The sequence below is a fragment of the Ochotona princeps genome, chromosome 17 (genome assembly GCF_030435755.1).
Source record: "Ochotona princeps isolate mOchPri1 chromosome 17, mOchPri1.hap1, whole genome shotgun sequence".
Classification (NCBI taxonomy): domain Eukaryota; kingdom Metazoa; phylum Chordata; class Mammalia; order Lagomorpha; family Ochotonidae; genus Ochotona; species Ochotona princeps.
This window is the reverse complement of record NC_080848.1, coordinates 21,541,608-21,556,360: the sequence shown is the minus strand read 5'-3', so window position 1 is coordinate 21,556,360 and position 14,753 is coordinate 21,541,608. Positions and strand designations below refer to the sequence as shown.

The following is a 14,753-nucleotide window of genomic DNA, read 5'->3' as shown; positions in this document are numbered from 1 at the left end:
TCCTTCTTGCCTCTTCTCTGTCCTTGGGACTTGCATTCTTTATTATTATTATTATTTAAAGATTTGTTTACTTACTTGAAAGGCAGAGCGACACAGAGGGATTTCTATCCTCTACTTCACTCCCCAAATGCATACAACAGACAGGACCGGTCCACACAGGAGCCAGGAACTCCATCCATGTCTCCCATAGACATAGCAGGAACGTACTTGGGTCACCACCTGCTGCCTCCCAGGTGAATGAATGGGGCACTGGATTAGAGACAGAGCTGGGATTCAGCCCAGACACTCTGTTATAGGATACAGTTCTCCTGGGCAGTTGCTTAACCCACTATGCCACGGGTCTGCATGTTTTCGACCCTGCAGTCAGTCCTTTTAATGGAAACTCAGCTCCCTGCTTGAGGCCTAGGAAAGCAGTCCAGGACGCTCCAAAGCCTTGGGACCATGCACCCACTTGGGAGACCTGGAAGAAACTTTCAGCTCCTGGCTTTGGATTAGCTTAGCTCCAGCCGTTGTGGTCACTTGGGGAGTGAACCAGAGGATCTTTCTCTGTGTCTCTCCTTCTCTCTATAAATCTGCCTTTCCAATAAAAATAAGTAAAATTTTTAAGCCAGTAGCCCCTCCCAGCTTTCAGGCAGGGTCTCCCCACAACAGGGTGTGTCTCCCCCTGACCCCAGAAACACTCTTTTTGGTTCTTCCCTGTTGCTCGGCAAGTATCACTGGCCAAGTCCTTCTCCTCCCCTTCCTTGTGTGACCCTGTGAGCTCAGGCCCTAGCCTCCGGGTTCTGACCTTGGCCCTCAATTCTGCCTCCCCATCACTGCTGGCAGGTTGCCTGCAGAAGCCCAGACTCACATAAACAGCTCAAATCCCCTCCTGAGACCCTGCTACCTCTTAGACAGCTTCTGCCCTCCAGCTCCTCGATGCCGTCTCCAGCTGCTGACCTGCCACATCCACTCCACAAGCCAAGCAGTAGCCCTTTCCCACTTGGACCACTCTCACCCACTTTCCTATTTCATAGCAGCCAGAGGCCTCCTCACTGCTCCTGAGCACAACACACAATCCTGCTCCAAGATCCTTATGCCTGCTGGAACACACATCCTCAAGTTTTTCTTCATTAGGTCTGCCCTGCGTTGCATGGCCCTTGCAACCCACCAGCCACATCCCCAGTCCCCAATCCCCTTTTTCTGCATTTTTTCTTGTTTAGAGCACTTAAGGTAAATATCTGTGAATGAATGAATGAATGAAAGGATGCTATTATATCCTTCCTCTAAACCCCCAGTGGTTCCTTATTGCTTGGAAGACAAAGTTCAAGCACTTTGCAGTGGTATTCAAAGCCCCTGGCTGGCCTTGACAGATCTGCCTATATGAGCCACTGAACTACCTGTGTGCTGAACTAGAAGACCAAAGAAACAAAAATGTCATGCCCAGGGCTCTTATTGAACCATCTCAGAACAATTTCCAGAGGTGGAGACGTAGGAGGGATGGCGTCAGGCTCTGGTTACAGGGGGCAAAGCAGGCAGGCACCACCCTCTTTGGCACCAGGTTTCTGGGATACCTGGCAGAGTAGCGCAGGCACAGGAGCATGCTGCCTAGACCTGTGGGTGTGAGCACATCTTCCCTTCAGGCACCCTGCCTGTTTGCACAGGTTCTTCTCTCCAGTCCCGGGGTTGCAGAAGCAGCAGTTGGAGCTGCTAGCGGCCATGCAAGCAAGGAACAGATGAGGGAAGACCCATGCTCGAGGCAGAGGTCCCCCTAGGGTGCCGTCCTCTCTAAGCCCTGTAACCTCGGGTGAGCTCCCACATCCTGCTGCAACATGGTCTCCATATGCAAGTTATGAAAGGAGTGCTGGCCTCCCTCAGGCACCTCCCCTCCTAGAAAAGCCCTCAACTTCAACAGGGTGACAGGGTGGGGAGCCAGCAACAGAGCATTAGGTCATGGAGACCTCAGTACCATTTCAGACACCTGCACCATGGCCACGTCCGAGAGACCTGCTGCATGTGAGGCCTGGGTGGCTGCTTTGGCCCTAGGGGAGCTAAACTGTGTGCTCTGCCTGAGGATTAGCTTGTTCCACTGGAGGGGAGCCTCTGCAGGAGACAGCTGCACCTGCTCACACCTGTGACTCCAGCTCGCTCGCCCAGAGCACTCATGCTGTCCTCCTCCTCTCCCTCCTCCTCTCAAGCCAGAATCCTTGGGTCACCCTCAACTCTTCATGGAGGGCTATCCACTCCACCTGTGAAGTTCTGGGTTATAATCTACCACAGTGCTTTATTTGCTCATTTGGTTTTTATTCATTATTTGTTGATATACTGAGTAATTATTTATTTGATTTACTAAGAAACAGAGAGACAAAGGGGGGAGGACAGACAGAGCTCTCATCTGTTCCCTTCCCAGACACCTGTCACAGCCCCAGCTGAGACAACTGGGAGCAAGAATATGCTGTTCACCTGGCACCCAGGGGGGCATCTTGCCCAAAGTTAAGTATAAAAAAAAGGCAAAGAGAGGGCCAAAACGGAGCATCACCTCCTGTACCCACCACACTCCCTGGAACTCCGCTCTCATTCCCAGCCCACAGAACCATAGTCCTGCCCTCCACCATCACATACGCCGTTTCCACGGCAACAGCAGCTTCCGCAGTAATGCGATTAAACAGCTGGATGGGGCCGATAAGAGGCCAGACCCAGCCTGCGGGGTGGACTGCACGACAGATGCCCCCTTTGTGGGCACCGAGGCTGAAACCCCTACCTACAAATTCAAACAGGCAACACATGGGGAGTGGGGACCCTGGAACCCTCTGCCAGGCTCCCAGAGGGACTTCCCAGGCCTACTGATGGGCTCTGTCACGAGGACAATCCTCACTTCCTTAATCCTGCAAGGTGGGGGCAGGGAAGCTAGTGCAGTCACAGACAAAAGATGGGGAGCAGGAACAGGGTACAATGCTGCCTCCACTTCATCCTCCCTAAGCCCAGATGGGATGTCTTTGGCAAGGCCCAGGAGGTCAAAAACTGGCTGCTGCCCTGGACAGGACTGCGGTTCCCCGTTCCCTCTGGCCCATGCACTTCAAGAGGGGCCTGACAGCCCACAGTCAAGCGTTCATGATAGCTGGGACCTGCAGCTTCTGTGGAATTTGAACCCAGGCTGTGAGGCTGCAGAATCCTGGCACCCACCACCCACGAGGTCACATGGTGCTTCCTCTCCACCCCATAGGGCTCCAGTATGAACCCCCCACCACCCTGTTGACAGAACCCAGGATCCCAGACCATGCAATACACCCAAAGTCTCTTGCCAGCCACACTGCCCACCTTCTAGTCACCCCACCCCATCGCGGGAAAGAGAAATAGTCAGTAGTCTGGGCTCTGGTAGCTACTGGCTTAGAAACCTGAAGATCCAGTTCGAAGGGGAAATCTAATCCCACCCCACCCTGCCTTCCTACAGCACAGCCCCCAGACTTGGCATCGGAGTTGGGAAGAGCTCCAGCTGGGGGAGGGGAGCAGCTCAATTATAGGGGCTGGGGTAGAGGCAAGTCTCATCCTACTGCCCACCTCCACCTCCATCCCTGACCTTGGGAGCCTACCCTACCTGCGGTCCATGGGACAGCCACACAGTGAAGCTCCCTAGGCAGATCCCAGCCACTGGAGCAGGTCAGCCTTGTTCCAACTCCCTCCCTGGGAGGCTTGGCCAGCCCATGTTCTTGTCTGCGACCAGTGGGCAGGCTCAGCAAGGCTCCCTCCCAAATTCCACTTCCCTGACTCATGGCCTTCTCTAGGTCCTGGGCCCTCACCCAGGTGCAGGGGATGGTGGGGAGAAGCCAACCTGGGGCCACAGGGGACCATCTCTCCCAGCTGAGAAAAGCTACCCAGTATCTGTATCATTGCTCTAGCAATGATACAGGAATAAAGGGAGGGGACTCCAGTGGCCTGGGCTGGGATCCCAGGAGAAGAGGGCAAGTTTGGGTGCCCGACAGGCAGAGGGGAGTCCGTTACCCTGTCACCCACCAACTCCCCTGTGGCCTGGAACATCAACTCCATCTGAGGGGGAAGCACCCTCACACTGCCATGCCTCTCTCACGGATTCTCTGGAGGAAGTGGGAAGAACCTAAATGTCTGGAGCCTGAAGCAAGACAGCGGTCCCCAAGCCTGAAAAGTATGCCCTCAGAATCACGATCAGACCTGAATGGGGTCCCTCTCCGCCAGCCCAGCTAGAGACCGGAGACAGTGATTGGCCTAGAGTCCCCTAGCATGGGAGTGACCAGCTTGAGACTGGCTGGCACAGAGCCGCAGGCCCTGGGGACAGAGCCTCTAGGAGAGCAGGGCTTTGCCTGTCCCTGGTTGGGGCAGTGGAGGCCGGAACAAGAACAGCTAAGGCAGCAGGCACATTTCCTTCCCCATACGGGCCTGACCAAATGGGAGCCCCCATGGCCTCCACCAAGGGCTGCTGCTAAAATGCACTTCACGTGGGGCACAGGCCAAGGAAAGGGATGGTGGACCCCACTGACTTCATCGCCACCATCCTAGCTGGTCATAGAATCTCTAGCCTTCCTCTGCTGGAAGGCTCTCTCCAGCATACACTCCAAGTGGGCACTATCCCTGTGTTTACACACCCCCAGGGATGGGAGTCTCACTCTGCCTTGGATTATCAGTGCCATCTTTGGATGGCTTTAGCAATAAAGATTTTGAATTTCAGAATATTCTGGGCCATCAGATCAAGGTTGAATTCTTGAACAGGCCACTATCTTCCCAAGGTTAAGAGTCCCAGGTCCCTCCTCCATGGGCTCCCTTGGCCTCTGGGTGCTCTCCAGCTCTTAGCTGTTCCAGGCAGGGGGCAGCCAACCGAAGAAAGGAACACCACAAGCTCTCTGTGTGAGAAAACAGTTCTGGTTTCATGACCCTCGTGCTGCACACATCACTGTGGTGGAGTTTATTCCCACCAAAACTCCTGAGCCCTGTGCAGGAATGTGGGAACCTGCCCAGAGCAAATGAGAGGGAAAATGAAAGGCACAGCTCTTCATTCACCCACCACGTGGTGTGGATGGCAATGCCCAAGCAGTCATGGGTCCCCTGAAGCCCTGTAACCTCAGCTTTACCTAGAGCTGGCAGATTCACCCCTGCTCTGCCCCCTGCTCCTGAGCGGCACCGGATACAGGGGCTGTCATGTCAGCCCACCAGCCTCGCCAGGCCAGGCCTCGTAGCACTTCCCAGTCGGAGCATTCCCAGCCAGCCTTCTCTCCATCCTCTCTTCTTCCGGGAACTTCGGACCGACCGCACATAGTCTCTCAATTCTCCAAAATCACTTCATAATCCTTGTGTCATTTGATTCCCTACAAAAATCTCATGTGGGGGCTGTCTAGGAGCGGGGGCTTTTCCTTCACTTTGCAGGTGAAGAAATTAAGGCTACGAGGAGGAGTTGGTGAAAGTAAACAAGTGTCCACTGCCTACACCACTTTCACTTCTGTCTCGGGCATTTCCTGGCTGCCCGAGCCCTGCCCCCAGGGGAGGCAGCCCACAAGCCCCTAGGGTAAAAGGCTCAGGGACATTCAAATCACATTCAAGGCCAATGAGATGCAAAACAGCACATCACAGTCCAGGAACCCAGAATTCGGGGCCTTTGGGGGTAACTCTAAGGGAAATGTTTCCTGCCTTTTCCACACCCCACCCCAGTCAGCGTCTGCACAGGTTCAGCCTAGCACAACTTCAGCTGCCAAGGAGGTGCTAAGGCGGAAGAGGGAAGCTGTTTAGGGGCTAGAGGCATCCAATTCCTTTAGTTGAAGGCACCCAGAGGGACCCAGACTACGGCTGAGCTGTCTCTGAGTCAGAGGTCTTCAAGGAAAGTACACACAGCCCAGGAGCAGCAAGCAGATGTCCAGGGCCTGAAGCTTGGCGGGAAGGCATGGGACAGGTGGATCAGGGACCAAGAGCACGGTCACACATGATCCTAGACGTCCAGTTTCCCAATTCAACCTCCTGAACCAGCTGGCCGGTTACTTTTTCTCCCTGGGCAGTGAAGGCAGGGGTTTTTCTTCCCCAGCCTTACAGTGAGGACAGGGCTGTCAGATTTAAGTCCCCATGCTCTGATGTTCTTGGGATTCCAAGTCACATGGGGAACACCAAGGGATGGGAGAGGTGATCTAAGTTCCCCAGCTTTTAGTTCTAAGTGTCCAGGGGTTCGCCGTCCACCCAGACACAAAGAGCTCTGGCCCCCTGAGGCTTGATGTTTCAAGCCCCCTTTGCCAGGCCTCCCCAGATCATCATGGCCTCACCAGCCAAGTACAAGGGTGCAAGGAAAGGAAGTAAACCAGGAATCAAAGATGCAATCTCTGGACTCCACTGACCAGTGGCCAGTCCAGGCTGGATGACGTACATCTGCCGTGCGTGTGGGTAGGCAAGGGCATTGAAAGGGAAGTTGCACCATCTCAGATTAAACTTCAGTGACCCAGATAAAACACATTTCCCCAAGAGGCTTGCACTATGACATGATGGGTTAAGCCACTGTTTGTCACACCAGCATCTTTTATCAGAGTGTCCATTGGATTCCTGGCTTCTCTGCTTCCAATCCACCAATCCAGCTTTCTGTCCATGTACCTGTGAAAGCAGTGGGGATGCCAACCACACAGGAGACCAGGATGGAGTAGAATGCTAGGCTCCCGACTTGAGCCTGGCCCAGCCCTGGCTGTTGTGGCCATCTAGGGAGTGAACATACGGAAGATCACCTTTCTCTCTCTCTCTCTCTCTCTCTCTCTCTCTCTCTCTGTAACTGCCCTAAAAAAAATATATTTTTTTTAAGCGATCCTCATAGATGCTTTTTTTTGACAGGTATTTGTACCCGTTCCAACCCATCCCTAACATAGCCTAGGAGTGTGGTTCTTGACTGGTCCCCATCCCTACACACACAGGTGTCCAGCACACACAAGTGAATGATACTCATCCTCACCCTCAGCCCCATCCCTACTCCCACACATAGGCACATGCTACACACACATACACACAAACTCCCAGAACAGGAAAAAAAAAAAAGGTGACTGAGCATTGAAGGTCCTGGATTTGAGAGCAGCTTGCGCTGGACATTCCCTGGCTGATCACAGATGGACCCCTTCACCCTCAGCCCCCTGTGTACAACGGAGACCACTGGCCAACTGACACAGAGAAGCAGGTAGGTTTTGCAAGCGGCTAGGAAGAAAGGTCCCAGGCTGTGTGATTTGGGGTGCGCTGGGGACTGCGGTCAGTGGCCTGAAACCAGCGTAGAAAAGGATCCAGAGAGCTGCTTTCCTACCCTGCTCTGACTGCATGGAGCTGAGCGACTCCGGCAAGTCCCTTCCTCTCCCTTGGCCAACTTTTCTGCCAAAGAAGAGGGTGGGACTAGGGGAATCCCGATACTTAGGGCCGGTAAGGGCCTGCCACAGAAGGTGCCTGCCTTCTCCCACGCTGGCACACCTGCAGCAGGTGGCTCTGACCCAGAGGCAAACAAACAAACAAACAAAAAAAAAAAGAAAGAAAAGAAAAGAAAGAAAAAGAAACAGTAGCTCACAAGAAACATGGTTCCTGCTGAGCCAGCTGCTCAAAGTAGCTGGTGGAGCAGGGACTCTGGGGTCCCAGGGCTGGTCCCTGCTGCATTTGTTGGGCAGGGGTGGGGTGTGAAGCACACAGAGTTAGGGCAAGTGGCAAATGACAGCACTCCTCCACACCCATCGAAACCGCGGCGAGCCGAGTGCCTCACTTTCCCTGGGTTCCTCCCCGTGGCCAACAAGGGCTCCACCAGGCAAGTCCCAAACTCTGGGACGCCACGTGGTGCACGCCCCATCTTTCCCCTCCTCATCTGTCCCCTCCCTGACTCCCAGGCCGGCAGTCCAGGCGTTTGGCTGCAGGCACACTGGTCCTAGGGTAGCTGCTGTCCCCTTCCCCCCCCGCCCCCCCCCCCCGCTCCAATAAACACAGGAAGGCCTGAGAGGGACGAGTAGCAACCGGCTGATCCGACCCCCACCCACCACAGCAGGTCCCTGCCGGCAACCCCAGAGCCTGGTGCTTACCCAGAACTTGGACCCACACAGGGTGTCCATGTGGATGAGTTGGTGCAGTGAGGAAGGCGAGCACGGCCGAGCCCAGCCGCCCGGGACAGACCAAGTGAGCTGCTGCTGGGAGCCGTCCCCGAGCCCCCACGCTCCGCCCAGGCACGCCCCGCCAAGCCCTACCCCCAGAACCTCTGCGGGGTTACCGGTTACAACAGCGCCTCGGGAAACTGCAGGCTGGGAGGGACTTTTGGGCCAGAGGTGGGGCCAACAGAGTGACAACCCCATGGGTGGCCCCTGGGCTGCTTTGGAGCGTGTCCCACAAGATCCCGAGGCTGAGGGGCCTTGTGTGGTTGGTTTCGTGGAGGCGGGGCAGGGGCACTGAAGGACAGGGGCACTGAAGGACACGTCCACCTGGAACCGCCTGCTCATCCCACCAGGGAAGACTTGGGGAGGCATTGAGCAACCTTCTCCTGATAAAAGATATCCAAGTTCATGTTTATCTCTGGACTTCAACTTCCTGGTCTATGTAGAACTTGTGTTCACTCCAGGAGTTGCCAGCACTGTGCCCCAAGGGCACGTGTGTGTGAGCGCGTGCCAGCAGGCGCAGGAGGGAGATCCCAGCAGCTTCCACATGGTAACCTCCTACTGGTCCTTCAGACCACTGCCTGCTGAGGCTGTGTCCTTCCTGGTCACTGTGGCACCTCTGTTCACTTTCTTGTCTATAAAATGGGAACAGCCGTAGTGGGATGTCTTTGGGGAGGATTCACTGGAAAAGGTTCATCACTCAGGCTGCCTAGCATGGCCTAGGCACCCACTGGGTGCTAATCTCTACTCACACGGTGTCAGGGGGCAGACAAATTAAGTCCCCAGAAAAGCCTCTGGCGAGTATTTCTTCCCAAGGCTGACTATACATTGCTGTCTCTAAAATGGGCTTGGGGCCATGGCCTCCTTCTCCTGCTTGCCCAGCTTGAGTGTACCCGGGATCCTTCCATCTCTCACTCCTTAACAGGGCCCCAGAAGTCCATTTGTCACCCCTGTTTGGGTCTGAGCAGGAATTCTCCCCCCACTTTCCCCACTGCGCCTGCCCGCAGGGTCAGTCCAGCCTCATCCTGCAACCCTCTTGCTGGCGTTTGTCCACAGGAGAAGCTGTTTCCTTCCCTGGTTGCTCAGCATCAGACATGGGTGAGAGCCAGAAAGATAGTGCAGTAGTGGCCGGCCACTTCCTGTACCTCAGTGCTGGCTACTTCCTGTCTCTGGCCCCAGAAGGGGAATCTCTTAGGTTTTGGGCTGTTAGTGCAGAGTTCTGAGTGGGCATGGGGCAAGGATGCGGCGGGCAAGGATGCAGACTTCACCTTTAACAGGCAGCTGACCCCCTAGGCCTTTGCCCTTCCACTGGACAAGTCCTCCAAGTCCTCCAATCCTCCTGACTTGCACCCACCTCCTCTTGTCCTCACCCCATCTCCGGGCAAAGACAGCAGAACTCGGCTGCCCGTCACAGTGCATGTGGGGTATCGCCAAGAGGTGCCCAACGGCAGGGAGCAACTGAATCGCATGCCTTCCACACCCCGGACAGCACTTTTTTTCTTTTTAACAAATATTTATTTATTTTTATTGGAAAGATTTACAGAGAAGAGACAGAAAGATCTTTCGTCCGCTGGTTCACTTCCCAAGTGGCTGCAACAGCTGGAGCTGAGCCAATATGAAGGCAGGAACCAGGAACTTTTGGGTTTCCCATGGAAGTGCAAGGTCCCAAAGCTTTAGGCCACCCTTGACTGCTTTCCCAGGCCACAAGCAGGGAGCTGAATGGGAAGTGGAGCAGTCAGGATACAAACCAGTGCCCATACGGGATCCCTGAGCTTGAAGAGGGAGGGTTGGCTTATTGAGCCATCATGCTGGCCCAGATGGTACTTTTTGTATTCTGTGAACTCAGTGTTCTCACTGTTGTCCCCAGGCTCGGCATCCTGAGCACCCAAGCCCTTGTCAGCTAGGCTGTCAGTCTAGGCTGCTCCCAGGGAATCCTGGGGCCACCCTCCGGACTTTGGGCTTTCCTTCAGGGCATTCCGGGAGGTGAGTTCCCCTTTCAGAGATGGGAAGCCCAGCATCAATCTGGTCATGCTCCAGGGTTGGTCAGGAAGTCCAATGATTAGAGCTGCAGGTTGGGGCCAGGGAGAACCATGCTTGCTGATCTCAGACCTTTGGACTTGGCCTTGCCTTCTCCCAGTCTGCAGCACTGGCTGGGGGGACTCAGGGCTCGAGGTGAGACCCCTGGGTGGTCCTGGTCATCATCTTTCCTGGGGCTCAGCTCTGCTGGCCACTCCTATTGGGACAGCCCTTGCATAATCATCACAGTAGTTCCAGCCGATCTCCTTGGCAGAGACAGAAATCTGAGGCCTGAGACTGCCCGCAGTTTCCCAGGGCCATGCGTCTTACCCAGGCTCAGGCAGCAGGAGCCGCATGCCGGCTGGACTCCACTGGGCTGGACAAGCTCTGTGCAGCCTCTTCGCACCCTTGGCTGTTGCACTACTGCCACCCAGCCCACCTCCAAGGCTATGTGGCACACACCCCGCCTCCCTTTCTGCATCTGTCAAATTCTGCTTATCTCCTGAGATTTCACTCCAGCTCCCTCCCCTCATCCCAGCTCTCCCTGCCTTGTTACTATGGAATGTCGTACCACCTCCCCTGTGTGCCCCTTGAAGACAGGGATGACTCTTGTTCATCGTTATATTCTCAGCACCCAGGACAGTACCTGGCAAAGTTGGATCTCAGGAAATGTCTGTTGATTAATCAAACATCTCAGGGCTCGGCAGCATGGCCTAGTGGCTAAGGTCCTCGCCTTGATCCCATATGGCTGCTGGTTCTAATCCCGGCAGCTCCACTTCCTCTCTGTCTCTCCTCCTCTCAGTATATCTGACTTTGTAATAAAAATAAAATAAATCTTAAAAAAAATCAAACATCTCCTATGAAGAGATCACTGGCAAAGAGGAAGGACATTGTAGTCTTCGGGCCAGTGCCAGCTGGGCACTACCTAATCTACTTTTGTTTTCTGTATCAAGGTGTTTCCTGCTATGGGGCTCCCTGAGAACAGTGATAAAGACCCCATAGGTTGGGCCATAGCACAGTGACAAACAGCATCTGCCCCGTGACTTAGGTGCCCAACCCCCGCTTCTTCACTGCACACAGCTCCAGAAAGGCTGAGCAAAGCACTGTAGCGCTTCCCTGCCTTCTCCTGCCAGCCAGCGAGAGTCCCAGGGGAGCCCAGCATTGGGGATTTCCTGGTGAGGAGATGGCACGATAAGATTCTTGCATGGTACAGCCCTGCGCAGGCTTGACAGCAGGAAGCAGAACAAAGCAAAGTGAGCACAGCCCGGGAGACCCTGGCACAGGAGACGCTGCGGTGGGGGGAGGGGGAAAGGGGAAGGTGGCTGGCAGGTGATCAGATTGGAATGGCAGAGGGAGCACGGTGGGGAGGACAGCAAAACCGCCTCTCTTTCCCACCACCTAGTTCCTGTTAGCCCCTTAAGGGCTTGGGATACCCCCCCCCAAACTAGGCTCCAGCTCCTTCCTCCCCAAACCTCTCACTTCTCTCCTGTCATCCAGATCCCAGCCCACCAGGGTTCCCTACTTACTACACTCTCAAAAAGGCTGCCCTTCTACCCACAACCTGCCCTGGGTTCTGATTTGACATGCATGGCAGGGTGCTAGCTGCTGTTGCACCTGCTTCTGGAGTTTTTGAAGCAGAAGAATGAATTTGCTCCAGGGGTCAGAGTCAGCAGCTCCCACTACACCTGGGGGCAGGACTAAGACACTCAGGTTTTAAGAGTCCTGAGCTGAATGTGTGTGGGAGAAGGGAGTGGGGGGTGCAGCTGCTGAGCAGCCAGCTCCTTGACCAGGCTCCCTCAGACCCAGAGTAGGATGACAGGCGGCTTGCAGAGTTAATTCTTCTCCAGGCAACCACTGTCCTGAATTAGTCTAGAATCTACCAGCTTTAGGTGGAGATCACTGGACATGAGTGTGCAGCACTCACGTGGCCTGGATTCCTGTTCTTCCTGGAGCCCATTTTCCCCTCTGAGCGTGTACAGAGCACCTGCCCACAGACGGTGTCCGTCAGTATTGGGCTCCAGTCCCTGGCTTGGTTATTCTGCAGAAGAAGCACACTGTGGCTCCAGGTGCGGGTGCCTTGTGCTGCCACCTAGTGTCTGTTGACCTCACTGCATCGCCGTCTCCAGCCCCACCGGCTGTACTGCTGTGCCAGCCCAAGAGAGGGACATCCAGCTACGATGGGTGGGGATCAGGGTGCAGGCTGTTTGGAAAGTGGGTGAGGTATGGGTGGGACAGGGGTGGAGGACAGGAAAGAGAAGGCAGTTGGAAGAGGAGGAGAGCAGGTGCCCTGGGTTCAAAGGCAGCTTTATACAAGGAAAGGGCGGTGCCTGCATCCCAGGGCAACTGCGGATGAGCCCCTGGAGCTGGGGGACTTCTGTGATTGAACCCCCCTACCCCTGTTCCCCATGGTGGAAGGGGTAGGTAGCTGTGAGCTCTCTAAGCCTCCAGAGTGTGCTAAGCAGGGAGCATGCACATACCTGGCTATGAAAATGAACAGGACTGGCTTTGGAAAGGGCCCTGCTAGGAAATAATTTTTTAAAAGGTTGATTTTATTTTCATTGGAAAGTCAGATATACAGAGAGGAGGAGATACAGAGAGGAAGATCTTCTGTGTGTTGATTTACTCCCCAAGCAGCCACAATGGCCGGGGCTGAGCCAGTCCAAAGCCAAGAGTCTGAAGCCTCTTCCAAGTCTCCCATGTGGGTACAGGGTCCCAAGGCTTTAGGCCATCCTCAACTGCTTTCTCAAGCAACAAGCAGGGAGCTGGATAGGAAGTGGGGCCGCCAGGATTAGAACTGGTGCCCATATGGGGTCCTGTCACATGCAAGGCTAGGAATTTAGCCACTAGGTTACCGTGCTGGTAACTTAAAAAAAAAAACTATTTAAAAACTATTTATTGGGCCCGGCAGGGTGGCCTAGCAGCTAAAGTTCTCGCCTTGAACGCACCAGGATCCCATATGGGCACTGGTTCAGCCAGGACTGGACCAGGACAAAGCCAGGAGCTGAAAATTCAATCTGGAGTTCCCATGTAGGTGGAGCAGGGAAGCGGGAAGCAGTGCCTCACAAGGTTGGCATCAGCAGGAAGCTGGGTGAGAAGTGGAGGATCTGGTGCTTCAACCAAGCCCTCCTATATGGGACGCAGGCAGCCCAAGCAGGGATGCCTGCCCTTAGCAAGTTATTTTATAGGCAGGGTTCTTCTCATCAGGTCCCATTCCCTCCGCAGTGGGTGTAGTGGGCAAGGGTCAGATCCCAGTTCTGTCATTTCCTGGCTGTGTGACCTTGGGTAAGTTCCTAGAACTCTCTGAATCCACAGTTGCATGGAGAAAGGATAGCAATGGTATTTCCCTTGCTGGGGTGTTTTGAGGAGTGAGAGACTGCATATGAGCCTCGGGTTTGTTTTTAGCACCAGCTCAGCTCACTCCTCCTCTCAGGCCCCCCACCCCCAGACAGACCTTTTCCTGGAGCCTTGGGGGTGGAGGTGGCAGCAGCCGCCGCCAAGCCGAGGTGGGGACCTGCACTGGGTGACACAGTTTCCTCTGAACCGCCCACCCCCACTCCACGGATAAAGATGGCCTGGAGGAGACGACAGAGCAAAAGCTCCAAGTTCATGTTTCCCTTTCCAAAGCCCTCCCCCCCCTCAAACTTGACGTCTCCCAGCTCCAGTCCTGCCCCTGGAGCCCGGTTCCAAGATCTGCCGCCTCCACCAGCCCCGTTCCTTTAGGCATCTCCACCTCCCACTCCCACCCACTGTGTCTTGGAGCAGAACTAAATGCCATCCCAATGAGCATCCTGAGGGTCGCATCATCATCGCCATTACTCCTGGCGACCTGATTCAGTGACATGGTCATTTTTACTTCAAACACAACCATTTCCATCACGGATAAAGATGACCCATCCTTCTGGGAGAGGCCGCAAATCTCTCCCCCAGAATAACCCATTTCATTCTAGTTCTACCCTGCTACCCCGCTGCCTCCCACCTCCTGCAAAACACTGCCCCCTGCTGGAGAAACCGCAGATGCACTGATGGGGGTCAGTAGGGGTGCAGGGCAGTCAGCAGGGGCTCTTTCTTTGCAACAGGCTGACCACTGCAGATCTCTGGAAAGCAACTCCATAGAAAAGCTGGTGCAGCCCAAACAAGTATCCTGGGCCTCTGCTGGCCTCAGATGGGGGAATGGAGGCCCCACTAAAAAAACCAGGTCGGCTGTTAGCCTACGCAGCTCTGTGGCTGTGCACAGCAGGCAGACAGACAGCGGGATGGGCCGGGGCAGCAGTCTGGCTCTTGGCCTTCACCTTGAGCCAGAACTCTCCCACCCCTGGAAGGAAAGAGGATAGCAGAGCCATCCTTTTGAGAGATACAGAAGTCAGTGAAATCCTACCGAAGTGTCAAAGCTGCATTTGCAGACACAGGTGAGGAAACTCGAGGAATTTGGTAACAGCTTCGCTTAAACACAATAAAGGCAGGCACTGCAAAGCGCCCTGCTCCTACCTGGAGGAAGCTTGGGGGAAAGGGTTGGGCATTCCTGCCCCCACCCCCATTCCCAAGGATCAAAACAGGTGTTTGCTTCAAAGGGGGAGAACCATGGCATTTCTGTCCGAAAGAGCAATTGGAGAAACTCACCAACAACGCCTCCAGATCCAGCTGCCTGGCAGCCTGGTC

The 14,753-nt window shown here is 54.8% G+C and overlaps 1 protein-coding gene across 1 annotated transcript in view; it reads right to left on the bottom strand.

Annotated features, from left to right (window-relative positions):
* The window catches only part of ABCC3 (ATP binding cassette subfamily C member 3), a 40,841-nt gene extending 32,717 nt beyond the window's left edge, over positions 1–8,124 (bottom strand). Inside the window, exon 1 of the mRNA XM_004591212.3 lies at positions 8,016–8,124. Within this exon, the coding sequence (XP_004591269.2) occupies positions 8,016–8,045 (30 nt within the window). The 5' untranslated portion in view covers positions 8,046–8,124. The remainder of the gene's footprint in view (positions 1–8,015) is intronic.
* Between the last annotated feature and the right edge of the window lie 6,629 nt (positions 8,125–14,753).